The sequence below is a fragment of the Lates calcarifer genome, linkage group LG3, assembly GCF_001640805.2.
Source record: "Lates calcarifer isolate ASB-BC8 linkage group LG3, TLL_Latcal_v3, whole genome shotgun sequence".
In the NCBI taxonomy this organism is placed as follows: domain Eukaryota; kingdom Metazoa; phylum Chordata; class Actinopteri; family Centropomidae; genus Lates; species Lates calcarifer.
Window position 1 is genome coordinate 20852274 of NC_066835.1, and position 17274 is coordinate 20869547.

Here is a 17274-nt window from a genome sequence, read left to right on the forward strand (position 1 = left end):
TCGGACACTGGCACTGGATGTAAATTTTGTGAAGCAGATTCGCCTTATTCCATCAGCCATCAAATTACGTAATAAGACTAACCTGAAATTTCCTTTGCTGTTGAGACACACTGACAGGCTGCTGGTCATTGTGAGCATGGATACATGCAAGGTGGAATTGATAATGATAAAAACATATGTACTGAGCAAACTAAATGGTGCAAAGCTTGACAGGCATCAGGAAAAACAGCAGTGTAAACGCTGATGTTTTTCCTGGTATCACCAGGAGAAAAAGCGGCTGACACTGTGATGGATTGTTTACTGATAAACCACTGGGACATTAGCCAGTTTGCTTGGTTTTCTACTTAGCAAGCTAACGGTGTCTGATTATCCCCAGAGTTCTCAGACAGCACATCTTGAGTGACAGGTGCTGGAGTGTAAAAAACTTACCTAACCCAGGGGGAGGAGGAGAGGCTGGGCCTGTTGCTGACTCAAAGAGAAGAGTTGTAACTCCCTAACAGCTCAGTGTCTGTGTTCATTCCACTTTATGGCTTCTCATATTAATTTGAGGAAGATAATTTGATTCTCTGCGGTGTGGTAAAGTGGGCTGGATGACGTTTGGAATCTGTGATGTCAGGGGTTTCAGTTTAAAGCAGATTTTGACTCCGCTCACGCTGTGAATACTTTACTGTGTATTTGAGCATTCCTGTGCACACGGGCAGAGATCCCATGTGCAAGTGCACACGTGTATCTGAACAAGTGAATTTGTATGTGTGTGTATGCACAGCTTGTCTCCAGGTTTGTGTTTCTCCTGCGACGTCAGTCCTATTGGCCACGGTCTATATTTAGCCAGGAGGTCGCAGCCAAACAGCGTGGGAGACGTTTCAGAGAGACGTGAGCCTGGAAGGAGGTCAACATGGTGACTGAGATGTGCTGTGAGCAGGATAACAAGAACTGAACCAGCGGTAATGTTAGTGGAGGGAGCGGGTCGAGGAAGGGCTGAAACCACAAGTCAGAGCAATCCAAACACTCTGCATGAGAACACCTCTTATCTATTTAACTCTGTCTTCAGTGTCGTACCACCATTCCAAAAGTTCACCAGAGACAAGAAGAAGGTTGAATGATTTGAAAGTACCGATGCAGGATGATTCAATCCTGCCAAGATCGGTGGGATGTGATGTGATGGGATTACCAGGTGCTGTCAGAAATGTCAGAACTGACTGATTGACTGATATATAGACGAAGGTAAAAGGGCCATGCTGGTGGTGTGGCAGTCACAGTATGCACTGTATCATGTAACACCATGTAACATGCAACTGCAACATCCTGAGTTCAAATTTAGCCTGGACCTTTGTTGTATGTCATAACTTTCTCTCCCTCTCTGCTTATTCCCTGCTGCTCTTGTTTGATGAAAGGTTAGAATATAAAATCAGAAAGGCAATAAAATATAAGTTGGAAATTTCTTTGATCACAAAGCAGCTGATATGATTTTTTATGCTCAGAGAGAATTTAACCAATGATAAAGGAATGAGAATTGTGTATTTTTTCATCATAGTTTGAATTCAAATGAATTTATAACTGAACAACATTGTGTAAAAACTGTTGTGTATCAGACTGATCTTTAGTCACAGTTTGACATAGGTCTAGTCTAAGACATAAAGTGTGTTCACACACCTGTTTTATGTTATAAAAATAAAGACCTATGGCTGTAGTGGCTAAGTACGAAATGGAGAACTAAACAGTCTTTGCCAACATAAAACTTTGAAAAGATGACGTCAGAGTTTACCGCAGCATCTCCACCACCTGCTACTGTTTGATTATCAGCTGATAAAGATTCAGTGTCACACCTGCCACCTCATATGCCACCTGCACTCTATTTAATAACAAGCAGCAACATGAATACAGGCTGGGAGGTTGGTTTATTACCTTACTGGAGGCAGAATCTGGTTGAATCCTCAGTCAATCTTTATAAAATATGGTCCGAGCATTTGAAAGCACCGAACGTCTCAATTGGATCTGAAACCATTTTTAGATCAAAATATCACTGCAACAATATTTGCTTATTCCGTAACAGTAGTGCACAAATCAGAATATTCTTAGACGTGGTTCATGATCACTGAGACCAGTTCGCCAAAGAGTTACCTTTCAGAACTGGAATCATGACTGTAATTAAAATCAGTGAAGAGTAGTAACCACTTTATGTTGGATAGGCCAACACATTTTTCCTTAAAAAAGGATGTATTTGTGTGCACACACACCGGCACGGCCAAATGCAGTTCAGCCATATGTCGCAGTTTTGGACCGTTTCAGTTATATGAAGCTGTAACAAAGAAGTGGTAGTTTATTATACTTATGTATCACATGTAGCATTTCATATGTAACTAACTAAATTCAGTGCTCAAAGAGGACATATCACATATGCAGCTGGTTAACACAGTCATTTTTATCATGAGGTGTAAAGTGGGACGTTCATAAAAGCAGCTTTTGAGGAGGCAGCGACTGTAAGCTGAGAACGTGTTGAGAGTGCAGAATAAGAGAGAAATGGAACCTGAGAGAGGATGACATTAAATATTCATGTCATGTTTAATAATAAAATGAAGTCATTCGTACTCAATCGATTCAGTTCAAAAAAGTTGCAGAGACAGTTCACCTTCCATTCTGGCACAGAAAAGCACTTTGTTCTAGCATAAATCATCCGAGAGAAACACTGAGGGTAAAAACATGGCAGCGCCTCACACTTTTAGCTGATTTAACACTGTGTAGCTTCTACTCCGCTATAAATCTTTACAGTGTTTTCTAGGCAGACTTGTCTAACACTTTATAAAGTAACTACCTTGCACCTCATTTAAAAACTTCATATTAAACATATTCTTCTGGATCCTGATGATAAAAAGACAAGTTGTGTTCACAATTATGCTCAGACACAGATAATAAATATATGGCGCAAAATAAATGAAAACAGATGAATGTACTTGTCTTGTATTGCTAATTAATGTCTATGACTGATAACTGATGAACAAAACAACAACATAACATCCAACATAGTAAAAAGCAGCTCTGCAGAAGGGAAGGCATCAGAGGACAAACATAATACTGTTTGTTTTCACACATCACTGAGAATGAACTAGTTTTTTAAATGAGGTTCTCAGATTGGAGGTCAACAAACGGCTCAGTTCATTCAGTGTAGTTTTTATTTTTGAGGGTGCGGATGGTCGTCTTGTTACGTGAGCAGACAGGTGGCTGATTCTGGGCAAGGCAGCAATGTTAGACTTGATGATGCTTTAATATATTTGTTGTACATTCAGTTCATATTCTTAGTTCACTTAATGATGAACTTTCCCAGAACAAACAGACACAACAAATGTCTCATATGAAAATACAAACAGTACACAGTGAATTGCCTCCAAACCCTGCAGGATAATTAGTAAGACAATACAGGACTGTTTCCCAAACATGTCTAAGCATTAAGATTACCATATTAGAGAATACTACAAGGCATATTTCACTTTAACATGGCATTAGAGCTTTTAAGCTAGCTCCATGTTCACTAACAGGATGAATTTCATCAAGGTTGTGTTACAAGCTGGGAGTCTTAAACCAAAGAACAAGAAGATCTCAAATTAACAATCAAAGAGGACGTTTTACACTGAACTTGTGAAAAGTAAATGTTCTGCAGTACAGAATCTTTTGACGGGGACCAATGAAGAAGTGGATACTTCATCCTTCTCATTACTTAGTGGGTAAGTTGATTACGAATGCACATGCACATCACTCCTTATACAGAAAAAGCAATCTGTTTGCTGAGACATCTTTGGGAAATATAAAGTGCAACACCACCTCCAGGCCACTAGCTGCTGCTGTTCTTCTGAGGGAGACACCTCTGCCAGGGGCTGTAGGGAAGTGCCAGCAGCAGGAAGAGGATCCCACCTATGATCAGGACGGCCCCCGCACAGCCAATACACGACACTGACCAGGACAGCTCGTGGTGAAGAGGAACCGTGTGGTCGCTGGCCAGGAAAGCCAGGACTGACTGGTGGAAAACCATGAGAGAGAGAAGCACCAGGACACCTGTGGAGGAGACAGCAGAGGGAGGTTACAGAGGTAAATGTACAGAGTAACTCGATTCTACATTAATTCAAAGTTGAGAGAGAAGTTTGTCACTGTGTTGCTGTCTTCACTGACCTGACAGAATGAAGCAGACTGATGCTGGCTTGAGGAAGAACAGGATTTCTTTACTGAGAGACATGGTGATGCATATGGCCCCCATTACCATGAGGAACAGGCTGAACAGGGCCAACATGGCTGCCACTACATTCAGATCTGCACAGGTAAGGGAAACAGAGCTGTTTTCATAAATTCTGTCAGAGTGCTCCGAAATAATACAAATGACTGTTGTGTTTTTTTAAGCGTTGAGGTGACTCAGTGGGTAGATGATGCCTTTTTAAAATGAATTTATGTATTAAGCAGTTCATATTTTATGTAAAATGCAGAGCTGCCATCACCATTAACACAGGTTTGTTGCCAGCTACTGCTGTCCAAAAGCTGCTGTCAACCTATTTTCATAAAAGGGAATTACAAGCACTGCTCACATGCAGTTTGCAGCTGGAGACTGTGTCACAGCTCTGAAATAAACTGCAGGTAAGTCCTGACAGGAATGATGCAGGAGTTTTCATATTGTGCTTGTTTTGATTTGGGAAACATGTTAAAATGAGTGAGAGGAAATGACCCCATGTTGCACACCAGAGCTTGCATGTTGTATAGTTGGTACAAAATTGTGCTTTTGTTTAAGACGGGCATGTGTAGGAGTGTTTGGCCTGTGCAGAGGGATATCATCTTGGAGAGTGTTTTATTCCAATGATAAAATTATCTTCAGTTATTTAAGATTTTGATTAATTATTTTATGTGATGTCAACTGTGCAAGAGCTATGCACTGATGACTGTGTTTATTAAATCACTACACAGAGGTGTATAGTGTGACCATGATGTGCCATCAGCAAACAATGAGATGTTAATGTATGTCTGTCTTTCTTCATTCAACGTAAAGCACTCCCTCATCTTAATACATTATGGAGCTGCCAGTGAAATGAGAGGTTAGACGGCAGCTCGGAGACACTTGAACGTAGCGTGGGCGGAATAGATTTCAAACACTCACAGAGCAGACAATGGCAACGTGAAAGAGCATGGTGAGGAGGTGAAGGGAGACAGGACAGAAAAAGACTAGGATGGATTGCACGGGAGATGGGTGAGAGAAGAAGAGGTGGGAGAGGTGACAGAGTCCTGAAGAATAGAGAAAGAGGAAGATGAAGGGGCAAAGAAAGAAGGGTGTGGGCGGATGAGGTGGGACAGCGGCTTAGAGAGGCCAAGAAAGCCGAAAGAGGTGCGTGACTCACTCTTCTGCGTTGTCTTCTGAAACATCACAGCATTTTCCCCCGTGGTGAAGAACTTGAAGTAGGTGCAGTTTGATTCTGCAGGAGGAAAAAGTGGAAGAGAAACAGCTACTGTAAATGACACAGACATAAACACTGACAGGTAATCTGCTTTAGCTGCAGACAATCTTGATGAACATCTTATTGAAATTCATGGAGCCACATCTTTCCCAGCCCCTGTACACTTTAGTTTCAATTATTCTCCATCAAACATAATCAGCCGTGAACGTCAATGACAAGCTCAAGGTGACAATCCAATGCTTCCTGCACAATTAGTATTCTGCCGTCCTGATGATGTGTTACAGTAATTAGAGTTTGGCCGTCAAATAGAATGTGACACCTCTATCTGTTCCCTCGCACATTTGAGCACACAAGCAAGCATAACACGCACACACATCACTCTTAATTAGTGTGATCAAAGCCACATCCTCAGAGTGTTCTGGGTTGTTTTTCCCACCACAACAGTTATCAGCGTTACAGCAAAGACTGCTGCGCTCAAATCCCATCGATAAAGTTCAAATCTACAAATGGGGGGAGATCACTACAGCAGACCTGTCAGACAATAGTTGGTCTTTCCTCTCACTGACCACAGAACATGTGTGCACCTTAATCCCTTAAGGAAAGTAAGATAGATAAGAGATAACTTCAGCGATTACATATAGGTAAGTCCAGGTTCATTTGTAAGATCCTGTACAGGATGACCACTTCGTATCCTTTGTATCAACCTATTTGACTCTAAGCTCTGCAGATCACTCCATGGGACTTTCCTCCCGCCTCATCCAACAACACCTCATCCATTTCTTCCTTGTTGCAAGAGTGGGAGCAGCATCTCTTACGGGTGCTGAGATTCTGTGAGTGTCACGTCCAGTCTTGCTTTAGCACATTTGTTTTCCTCCATATTGGCAGTGAGAAGGCTCAGCTCCTATAAGGCCTATGCTGCTGAGACATCTCATTAGGCAAAGCCACTTCCTCACTTGTGAATTCACCAGTCTCTCCATCAGACTGGCATGAGATAGAGTGACCTTGTAGATGGTGATTGGCAACGTGAGAGCAGGGAGAGCCCTGGGAGAGCAGTGTTGTTGATTGGCTTGAGGCCACTGATTGTATCCTGCGTGAGTTATTCCCCCTGCTTGGTGTCTTTGTGGCCTGACAATAGAAATACTGCAGGATTTGCTAGGTTTGATCTCTTCCGTGTCCATTTGATGTTTCCCTGGAGTTTATCCAGCAGGTGTTTGGTGCATGCTTGTGTCGTTGTCATTGTGGTCACGTCATCCGTGTACGCCCTGATAGAGGAAGACACAGCCCATTTTTCAAGCATTCCCCTCCGACCACAACCCCGGGTTGTGACACAGAACTGGAGATCTTGGAAGTAAGTTTTGTCCAAAGCTCTCTGTTGCTCCTAAACATGACTTTTTATGCAATACTACATTCAACAACATTGACCAGGCTGCTCTGTTTGTAAATTGAATGTGGTGACACAAAGGCAGAGGCAGCTTTTGCTCATTTGCTCATTGTTCAAAACGTCTCAGAGCACACAACAACCCCATTACCCACTAAACCAGTAACCCTGTGAAACTCTCCCACTTGTTTTGATGAAAATCAAACACATATCCTGTCAGAAACTGATGACAAACACACAGAGCTCTCAGTGGACTTTTCTCAGTCTGTCTCTGATCTGCTTTTTTGTATGAGTCATTCTTCAAAAGGGGAGTTGATACAGGTGAGTCATGGAAAAGGGGAGAGATATTACAAATAGCTTTAATAATCTTTTTGCCACACTCGACCAAAGAAAGTCCAAAGCAAAATATCTGAATGTCATTTTCAACCCACAGTCCATTAGCCGTTCTTACACCTGTAATAAGACACCTGCAAAAACCCAGTGAGATTAAAGCTAGACTGCAGCAGCTTTCAAGAGGAATATGATGGTGTACAGCTGGAGCACACTGAAAATGCTCTGTTTTACCTTTTAGCCATATACAATACAAATAATCTTAATTCCTTGTTCTTATCTAATTAGGGCTAATTGTTTTTTTAGTATTTTACTTCTTCCCTGACCACAATTGGACTTTTAATTGAGTGTAAAATGAAAGTGTGAACACAAATTAAATATCACTTGTGAAGAGGCCTAAACCAGAAAAACTTGCTGTCCAAAATCCAATGATGCATGTTTCCACTTGACCCAAAAGCATAATGTGGACTCGCTCTTTCACTCAGACTATGTAACAATGACTCAGGCAGTTAGTCAGCCAGACCATTCAGCCAGCCAGCCATCAAACAATGAGCCAAGCATTATTTGTCTGGTCTGAGAGTCAGGTAGACCACTCATCCATGCTAACTCACTCCCTCAAACTGAAGCTCGATAGTTTGGCAAACGTTCAGTTATCAGCTCAAGACTCCCTCCCTCACACAGACAAGTCAGTCATCATAAAAGTTAGACGTCCATCCACCACAAAGCAGGCAGTACGATCTTTGAGTCACCTCCGGGCAGTTCAGCAGGTCCACAGCTTTCTCTCTCTGGGTCGATATCAGCCACCCACAGGGTCTTGGTGCAGCCCTTCCACAGGCCATAGTGAGCTGTCAGACATGTCTGCAAAACAAGCATCAAAGTTTTTTTTTTTTTAAGACGAGATCAGCAATAATATTCTTCTTCCATCCATCACATGGTTTAGCTTTAGACGCCAAACAGAGATTCATTTCTTACAGGAAATTACTGTTTAGTTGTGTTCTTTGTCCCCAAGCATTTTAACCTGCTTTTGTAAGCATTTTGAAAATAGCACTATAAGTCATGAACAGAAGTTTCTGCTGATGTTTCACCTGATTGTTGTAGAAACTCTTCGGGGGTGCTAGCTCCACCCAGAACTCTGTCCCCACCCCGAGCACAGTAAGGACGACGCCCACGATGGCCACAAAGAACGCCAACTTGATCTGGTGACAGAACACAATGCAAAACTATTTGAATAACAATTTGTGACTTGATAAACTCTGCAATACTGAATTTAAAAGTTATTAAGATATGTATTACGTCTATCAGGAGCCTGTATTGGCCTGTATGCAGCCCTTTCAGGCGTGAGCCCAGCTACAGTGTCCTCCCCTCCTCAGTTTAGCCTTAGCCTTTTCAACGTCAGCATGCATTCTCAGAGAGTCCACCTGGACTCAAGGCTGTCCTATCGAGAAATAGGTGTAACAGAATTTGTGCATGTGATGTTTCCACTTGTCATATATCCCGCTGTGTAGCACTGTCCACAAGTGGATGTGATGCATTTTACTGTGGTAATTTGGTTATATAACATGAAATAGTGCACTCGGCTAGCAAGCTAGCCATGGTGCTAAAATACCTTGCATATCTGTAAGACGAACCAGAACATATATTCTGTTTCTATCTGGACAAAAAAACGGCAGCGTAGAAATAGACCCAAACCTCCTGTCCATCAAAAACCCAACACAACACATGTAACTTGAAGTTGCACAGGCTCTTCTGCAAGTGTGCAATTCTGTGGACTTTCTTACCAGCAAATCATAGTCTGATAATATGATAATCTTTGAAATTATAAAAACATGGACATAGTGCATATGGACCATCAGTAGCCTTTTATTATTAAGGTGTGGTCAACAGATTGCATATATATATTTTACATAAATTTACTCTGCACTTTACCGGCCATACAACTGCCTCTGTCCAAGTGAAAATGATTAAACAAAGTTTTGTCTCAGTCCTCAGTGCCCTTGCAACCTTTTTGTTCCAGGCACTAATACTGCTCATGTATAAGTGTTTCAGAGAATTCAGTGCTTAGGGGCTAAACATTGGAAGTGAGCCATAATGTGCTGTGATATACATATAACAGAGCTATGATTAAACTGAGCCAAGAGCAGATATCCTACAGTGACAAAGTACTAATAAAAGAACAGTCTCTACATGTTGTTTTTAAAGTCCTCAACAGATAAAACCTCCACCCTTCAACAAGCAGTTGAGATGTGTGGGTGAGCTCTTGTACTTCTATCTTTGTGTGGACCAGTTTTAGATGATGAGAGTGAGGACATTTGTCCGGTCCTCATCTCTTCATAGGGTTATTTGAGAGACTTGGTTTCAAGAAGAGAGTTAGTATAGAAGTACGATCTGTGTATGTGTGGGTACATGCCACAGAGAGTCTGAAGTCTCATTGAATGATTTCAAACGTACTGAACACCTGCAGATTACTCTTAAGCTTACATTTTATCTCCTTAATGCCAAAGAACTGCATTTGATCTTTTGCAAATACTTATTTTCTAATATTAGAAGTCCTTTCTCTGGTGGTGTGTTCCCTGCCCTCTAGATTTCTGCTAAAAAAGGCAGCTGTATGATTGATTGGTTCCATTAGCTCCAGAATACTTTCATACAGCCTGAGGGAGAAGAACACCCATTCACACAATATAAAACAAGTCACCTTTCCCTCCTGGGCCTCACTCATGGTGTGTCCTGTTGACGTTGTCCGGCGGCGCTTGTTCCCCCCAAACGTGCTGCGTCCGCTCATCAGGCTGGCCAGACCCCCTGCACCCTGGGCTGCTCCCCCAGGTGCAGCCCCTCCCACTGTTCCTGCTGCCGCCGGGCCCACCGTGCGGCCCTCCTCGTCAGTCACAAAAAAGGTAGACCACATTTTGTACAAAATAGAAAACAACTAAGACAGCCGAGTGGGATTAACTTTGGCAACCGAGCTCGCTTTGAGCTGTGCCCTCTGCAGGGATGGTACAACTTCAGCAACAGAAAAAAAAAGACAGAAACAAAAAAAACTGTTGTGTGAGGAAAACTGTTGTGTATTCTCAGCTTGTGCCCAAAAAGAAAATGATGAAAAGCAGCGTGACACAGTGGTGAAGTAAAATAATGTGGTACAGGTGTATGTGGCAGAAAGGAAGGGCTGAAGCGAAGAGGTAGAAGGAAAAATGAAAAAAAGAAAATGACTGTTTAATAAGAACTAACACAAGAAAGCAGAAAAATAGAAGAAAAAAATGTCCTTGGTAACAAAAACTTAATATCTCTGAAAACTTAAGCTGAAAAGGCAGGAATCAGCCTTCTCTTGAGAAAAGGTTTGATAAAAATGGCGGCTTGGACGACAGCTGCAGAACCAATAAATGGATCATCATGAAAAAAAGAAAATCACAGAGTATAACAGGTGTATACAAAAGTGTATCCACTGAGAGTCAATAGAGGTAGAGGTCAGGAGTGAAAGAAGGGATGCTTCCTAGAGATGAGAGTGGAAAGAGGAAAGGAAGGAAGAGAAAAGTAAGTATTATTCTGTAGCACTGATAATGTCTTGAAAAAAAAGGTTCTGGCCTAAAATCTTTACAAATTTCAGAAATTGTCTCCTGATAAAAATTGTAGTCTTTAGCTGTTAAAAGCTCCGCTGTGTTTGCTAACTGGTCACTAGCTTTCCCTGTTTGCCATCTGATGCTGGGCCGGTAGTTTTTAGTTGGTTTGTGAGTGACAGGTTACCAAAACTCTACGTAACTTTAGACTAGATGCAAAGCAGTGGTTCTGTTGTGACTGTGCAGTGTGAACAATCAAATCTAAAAATGTAACAAAACAGGTTTTTCGTCCATAGTTTGGTAAAAAGAAAATTAAGTGTATTTATTATTCCGGGTTCAGAACTTTCCTCAGTGTGAGCTTATTGTATAAGAAAAGCATCAAAGTGGAGAACTTCCACAGATCACAAACAATTATCTGTGCTGTCTGTTCCACTATTTTTCATTCAGACACAGAGAAGCAATATAAAAGCACTTAACATAGTATAATCACACTCAATTATCTATTTTGAGATGTTATGTGACAGCAAACACGAACAGAAAACAGTCAGCATACTGAAATCATAACCTGCTATCTATTCTGAGACACTTTGTGGTACCTCAGTGGCACAAAAACACTCGTCATGTTCAAGCCATAACCAATTATCTATTCCTAGACGCTCTGTGGTGGCGAAGTCACGCAGATACGCTGCCGATGAATTGAATCTTAAACCCTTTGTGTCTGTAGGGTGAATCAAGCAGCTGTCCTGCCACGTTCCACCAGGATACGGTGACAACAGACAAGACATGGAGGCCCTCCCTCTTGTTAGCAAAAATGAAACACATCCCCTGGGGAGAACTCACAACTTTACTTTTGCATCAGCGTCTGTCTCGTTAACAAGCTAACAAGCTAGCGAGCACAAGTCTGAGGTCGTTTTCAGGGAAGTTCTTAAACAACAGATAACAGAAAACAGTACAGCATAAACGAACAAATATATAACACGTTTTCACTCGTTAATCAGTTTTTAAGTGTAGGTTTACCTCAGAGTTCAAATTCAAACACTTTCTTAGATTCAGTAACAAGTACTTCATTAAAATAAAAGAGAGAGTTCTAATACGAGTATCTATTAAATATGGCATTTTTAATGTAATGAAATGTGTCAAAGCTGATTCCCAAAGATTGACATGTACAGTATATTTTATGCAGCAACTGTAATTTAAGTAATTCGTACATCTTCAGTTTCATGAACTTTGAGACAGAAATTTAATCCTAGAACAGTCGCATAGATACATCATTTCTATCTGGTGAATTCTTGAGAGTAAAATCATGTTGGAAGAAGGCAATTGATTAGACAAAAGATTTCCTATTTCAGCATTTGACAACACACTGTTTCGCTTCATGATTGGTATTGAATCACTGCACCTCATCCACTTTTCGAAAGGTTCATTACCTCGAAGTACATGCCACTTACCAAGCATGCTAAAAAATATGAGTGTCATGAAAAGTATGAGTACTTGGCCTGTGCCTGTACTGATGCTTCAGATAGCAGCAGTGCACCTGTAGGTATTATCTGTATTAGTAGTAGTTAATAGCAGCAGTGCTTTAATCCAGCAAGTAAGCAGGCAGAGTCTTGCTCAAAGGCTCTTTTGCAGGTGCAACTGTCAAATGTGGGCATCGAACCTGCAACCTTTCTGTTGCATTAGAATGAAAGTGTCATGCTGCTGGGGAAAAATAAAAATGATAATACTGGTTGCATTTGTCACTGTTATTGTTAAGACCTCAAATTACAATTTCAACACGTCAAGCTAAAACTATATTTTTACGTAAATGTAAAGGGCATGCACTTTGTTAAAATAGCAGCAATGAAAATGGGCTTACTTAGATAAAACAGCAGCAACAAAACCACAACAAGTTTAAAATATAATGTTAAAGGTGAAGAACAATAATCAAAGGAAACTCTGTTGTCCTTACTCATCAAAACTGATCACGGCTCTCCTTATAAGGCCTCCGATTGGACACACTGGAAAAGTAGCATTGAAGCACGAGGAAGAAACTCATTACAGCAGCTGTGACTATCGACGAGCACCCTTTAACAAGTTCACTCTCTTAAAATATCCTTCCTACTGTCTCCTAAAATAAGCCGTCGTGGAATCGGCACCGGAGAAGAAAAGTTCCTGTGTTATATCACACAAACAGCAAACTGGACTCCATAAACACTCTGTACAGGCAACGTTTGAAGAAGAGGCCAGTTCAGCTTTACCTCCCCCCTCCACCAGCCCAACCTCTCCACCCCCCAAACAGTTCAGCAGCCAAAACATATCACGCTGAAATTAGACACATTAGTTTTATTTTTTCACTCTTTAACACGTGTTGCACGCTTGCCTCACAACGCTCACCGCCATTTCACAAATATCACAACAATGATATTAACAAGTTGCTGACCTGGTTTTTGTGTGTGTGGTTCTGCTCGGAGTGACGGAGGGCGAGGCGAGGAGAGGAGAGGGAGTGAGCGAGGGCGAGCGAGGGAGGGTAAGAGGGGGTGGAGGTCGAAGTAGCTCACTGTTCCATCTGAGGGAGGAAGTGGGGGTTTAAGTGTGTGTGTGTGCGTGTGTGTGCACAGTGGTGTGTGTACCTGTGCACACGTACATATAAGGTTGCAGGTTACATATCTGTGTGTGTTTGTGTGTGAGAATGCATATGCAGGTCTGCGTATTAACTTGCAGGCCCTTGTGTATGTGTGTGTTCCAGGAGCCAAGTGCCTAAAGTGTGTGTGTGTGTGTGTGTGTGTGTGTGCACGAGGTATGCAGTCACACTGTAGCTTCTGTAAGTGAATCTGTTTGTTTACGATAGCGTGGACAGTTGTGCTGGACGAGGGTCTCAGCAGTGTGGAAATGTATCGCACAGCACACACACACACACACACATACACACAACCCCACCTCCTTAACTCTGTGTGTGTGTGTGTGTGTGTGTGTGTATGTGCATGTTTTGCCTCCCATCTATTTTTGCCCCCCACCTGTTAATGACATTAAAGCCGACCCGGGGAAAAGGGCTGCGGCGGGGGGCTTGTGTCAGCTCGACCCTGGCTGTGAGGCTCATGTCTGCGGCCGCCGCTACGATCCCGCTGATTGAAGAGGGAATTGCAGCTTCAACACCTCGAAAACAAGTAACGCTGCTGGTTGGCTGTTGTTTAGCTCACACAGTCAGATGTTGGAGCCGTGAGATCGATTCCAACCAGACAGTGAAAACATGACACCCTGCTGCCTGCTGACGCATGCAGTTCAGCAGTTTATCCACAGTTAGTTTGTTGTTGAAGCAAAGGTCTTTGAAGGCTGTTAAAAGTCTTCAAATGAATCTGATTTAAATAGTTGTGTTTCCTAACGTACACTGTACGCAGAGGAATCGATACTTAAAGATGATGCCTCGTCAAAAACAAAACTTGGGATAGGTTTTGTTTTGAAGAATGAAAGCACAGGGTTGATACTCGTGCACTGAGTTTTCATTGTGATGAAATTGCTTCATTTGGATGGATTTGCCAGCGCGAAGCCATGAGACAACAACTTTCTGAAAATGACTAATTAGAGTCATTAGTTATCTTCTTTCCTGTTAGCATAGTTTCAAACATACCTGACAATCAGTCTGTTTAGTTCTGGGTTACAGACTGTGTGGATGAAATCCAGGGTTTAACATCAAGTCTCGGCTGTTTGGTTGTAGTAGCTCCTTGGTTAGCTCACTTTACTTTGTAATGTGTTACTCCCAACAGTGGTGTCCCACAGTGAGTAGTAAGAAATTGCAGAGTACCAAACATATATTTGCAGAAACAATGTCAGCGTTAGATACTGTAGTTTGTCCATAACACCAGAGAGCACTGACAAGTTTATCTTTCAACTGTAAAATGTCCTGCCTACGACTTCTCTCTGTCACAGGTTTCTCCTTCTTCCTTCTCAAAAATGTAGTTAATGTTTTTATGTTAAAGCAAAAATATTTGCTGATATGTTGTTACCAGGTTCACTCTCAGATATCTGTATTAGTACTGTTCAGGTCTAGTAATTCAGTGACACTATCAAACTGTCAAATTTGTGCAGTCTGTGTTATAGTTCAGTTTAACTAATACATCCCTCCTAACAGTCATATCCAACAACCAGGTAATTTCTATTTTGCTGGAGGGACCAGCTTGGCACATCAGTAAAAGTATATTGATTCAATCATTTTTCCATCCATCTGATCCGAGGGTCAGCAGCTGCCTGGTCCCCCTGCAGCCCGAGAGAGAGAGAGAGAGAGAGAGAGAGAGAGAATACTGCAGTCAGATGTGCCTTGCATTGTGATAAACGGTGTGTGTGCAAGCAAGGTCAGACAGACAGAGGATGGAGGACTGAATGCGAGGGAGTGGAACATTAAGTAAAAGACAAGAAGAACTGAGAGGAAAGAGAGCAACCAAAGAATGATGGACAGGGAAACAACACGGCCACAGACAGTTACCTCACCGCTGAGCCAGAGCAGCCAAATTAAAATGCACAGCATGCTGAGGTGGACGACGGAGGCTGATGTGTAGCAGTGCAGAGTTATCAGCTGATTACATGGGGTTTTTTAGTGGTGGTAACAGTCAGCAGAAAAAACTGGATTAACACAAGTTTACACTTAGTTAAGAGGTGTACTGTTGAGACTGTGCATACAGGGGTTGATGGTCTCTAGTTAACATGATGGACATTAGTCATTCTTCTGCATTTTGTTCCTCCTTCCTTCTGTTTTGTCCCATAAAACTAAACTGCAGATTTGTTATATAATTTGCATATAAACATACGTTTCATCCTTTTTGTGCTGCACTGATTCTATGTTGCCACTTTATTTATTACAAGACAATGTGACCTCACACCAGACTTGACAGTGCTCTGCTGTTGGCCCTCTGGAGAGACTGAAAGGTTGGGTGCTTTGTTCAGGGAAAAGAGAGTTCATCCAGCCAATCAGGGGATACGTACCGGTGAGCTTCTGGTGTGCCGACTCCTTATCAGTATAATATTAGTTTCCAATAAATGTAGGCGTCAAAGTAAATGTAGTTATGTATCTTTAATGGGAAACTGCAGTCGTGAGTCTGCCTGTGTATCTGTCCCAGTGCAGTAATGAACCCTGACCATGAGATGGCGCTACCTGGCAGGGAGGCATGCAGGGAGGGAGGGGTGGAGGGCGTGATACTGAGCTGCTCTGATCCTGCAGAGAGTCAGGACCCTGAACCCTGAACTTGTGTGTTGCAGCGAGGTCTGATGAGATTACAACAACACAAAGGGGTAATAGGATTCATTAGGATGTACGACCTGCTGAGGATGATGCACAAGTCCAGGTTCATGTTTACAGACGGTGGAACTGCACCATTGCAATTCCTGTCACAGCCTGTCATACACATGGTGTGGAAGGTGGACCGTCGGATCAGCAGTGCTGCACTGTCCAGGCTGTGCAATGAACAAAACACAATGAAGAGGAGAATACCATCAGTTAAAGTAACAGACAAAGGAGAGATTTCACTGCACTGATCATTTCCCCCAAATTTTATAAAAGTGCAGAGGAGAAAATCTACCAGTGTGTGTACAGCAAAACAGAGGAGTTTTCATTTGTGGCTAAAGATAGGTGCATGCAGGAGGATGGTTCAATCTGTGTGCAGCATTGTAGCTAAATGTAGCTTCAGTGTGTTTGTTTGTGACTGGAGGCACTGCTGACTGCTTCTTCAAGATAAGGGCTCTTACTAAAGATCCTACTAAAATTCTTATAATCACACATGTTTATAGACAAAGAAAAGTGTTTTGGCCTAACATCTTAATCCACAGAAATATGAAAGTTTTGTTACCCTCTGGGGTTTTTGACAGATAACCAGGAATTTATCTTGCTTAATGCTGTGACTCAAACGTAATCATAGCATGAGTTTGTTAAGTTTGTTAAGAAGTGTAGAATGGGCTTATTGCTCACTTAGCTTGATATAAATAGGATCTTCCACAGACATAAGATTACTATGTCACCACAGTGAGAGCAGCGTTGTGTCCTGTTGCAGCACTGCTGAGGCTGGCTGCTTCCTCTCCACCTTTACGATTGTGTTAAGGCAGTGACTGATACAGAGAGAGGTACAGACATGGAGAAAAGAGGAAAGCTGTAAAAAAAAACAAAAAACAAGTTTGGGAAGCAGACAAGAGGAGAGTTGAAGAAACAAATAGAGATGATGGCGTTCTGCTGGTGTGCCTAATCAAGCTCACCTCTTCTCCCTAATTCCTCTTGTCAGTGCTTTACTCATAATATACAGATGTAGGCAGATGAACGCAAACACAGAGACAAACTTTTCTCAACACGCTGCATTTCTTTTGTTCTCCCGTCTCTCTTTATGACCTTGTTATCCATCTGCTCACTCCATCCACCAGCAGCTCCTTTCCATCTTTAGCTGTTATTGTGTAAAAGACAATTAGACATAATCATCCATCTGCGTCGGCGATGACCTGCAGGTCACAGTCCAAATCATCGCATGTAAATACTGTTCCGGTTTCTTGATGATTTGTTATGGTAATTATGGCAGAACAGAACTCAGAACAAAGGGATCGTCGTGTTTTATGTGAGCACCATTCCTCACCAAGTCTCACT

General features: G+C 42.1%; 2 protein-coding genes across 3 annotated transcripts in view; one reads left to right on the top strand and one right to left on the bottom strand.

Moving 5' to 3' along the window:
* Positions 1-2538: 2538 nt before the first annotated feature.
* Positions 2539-13221, bottom strand: LOC108886966 (voltage-dependent calcium channel gamma-6 subunit). Of its 2 annotated transcripts, none has more exons than XM_018682127.2 (7): positions 13102-13221; positions 9827-10618; positions 8220-8330; positions 7884-7992; positions 5370-5444; positions 4162-4299; positions 2539-4047 (listed from the first exon to the last, which is right to left on the bottom strand). In XM_018682127.2, exons 2-7 carry the CDS (start codon positions 10034-10036, stop codon positions 3827-3829), a joined length of 864 nt encoding a protein of 287 aa, XP_018537643.1. In that variant the 5' UTR covers positions 10037-10618; positions 13102-13221; the 3' UTR covers positions 2539-3826. The 2 variants fall into 2 exon arrangements, with proteins under 2 accessions (XP_018537643.1, XP_018537644.1); XM_018682128.2 differs by lacking the exon at positions 13102-13221 and adding an exon at positions 12631-12918.
* The window catches only part of LOC108886965 (probable serine/threonine-protein kinase DDB_G0282963), a 34184-nt gene continuing 21133 nt past the window's right edge, over positions 4224-17274 (top strand). The window contains exon 1 of the mRNA XM_018682125.2: positions 4224-4307. The gene's annotated coding sequence lies outside the window, so the exon portion shown is untranslated. The remainder of the gene's footprint in view (positions 4308-17274) is intronic.

Bases quoted from the DNA above. Each gene is read 5' to 3' on its own strand.
- LOC108886966 (XM_018682127.2), bottom strand. From the start codon at position 10,036: ATGTGGTCTACCTTTTTTGTGACTGACGAGGAGGGCCGCACGGTGGGC. The intron at 8,331-9,826 runs GTGACTTGTTTT...TTCTGTCACCAG, and splicing joins GTGAGGCCCAGGAGGGAAAG to ATCAAGTTGGCGTTCTTTGT. The intron at 7,993-8,219 runs GTGAAACATCAG...CTTGTTTTGCAG, and splicing joins AGAGTTTCTACAACAATCAG to ACATGTCTGACAGCTCACTA.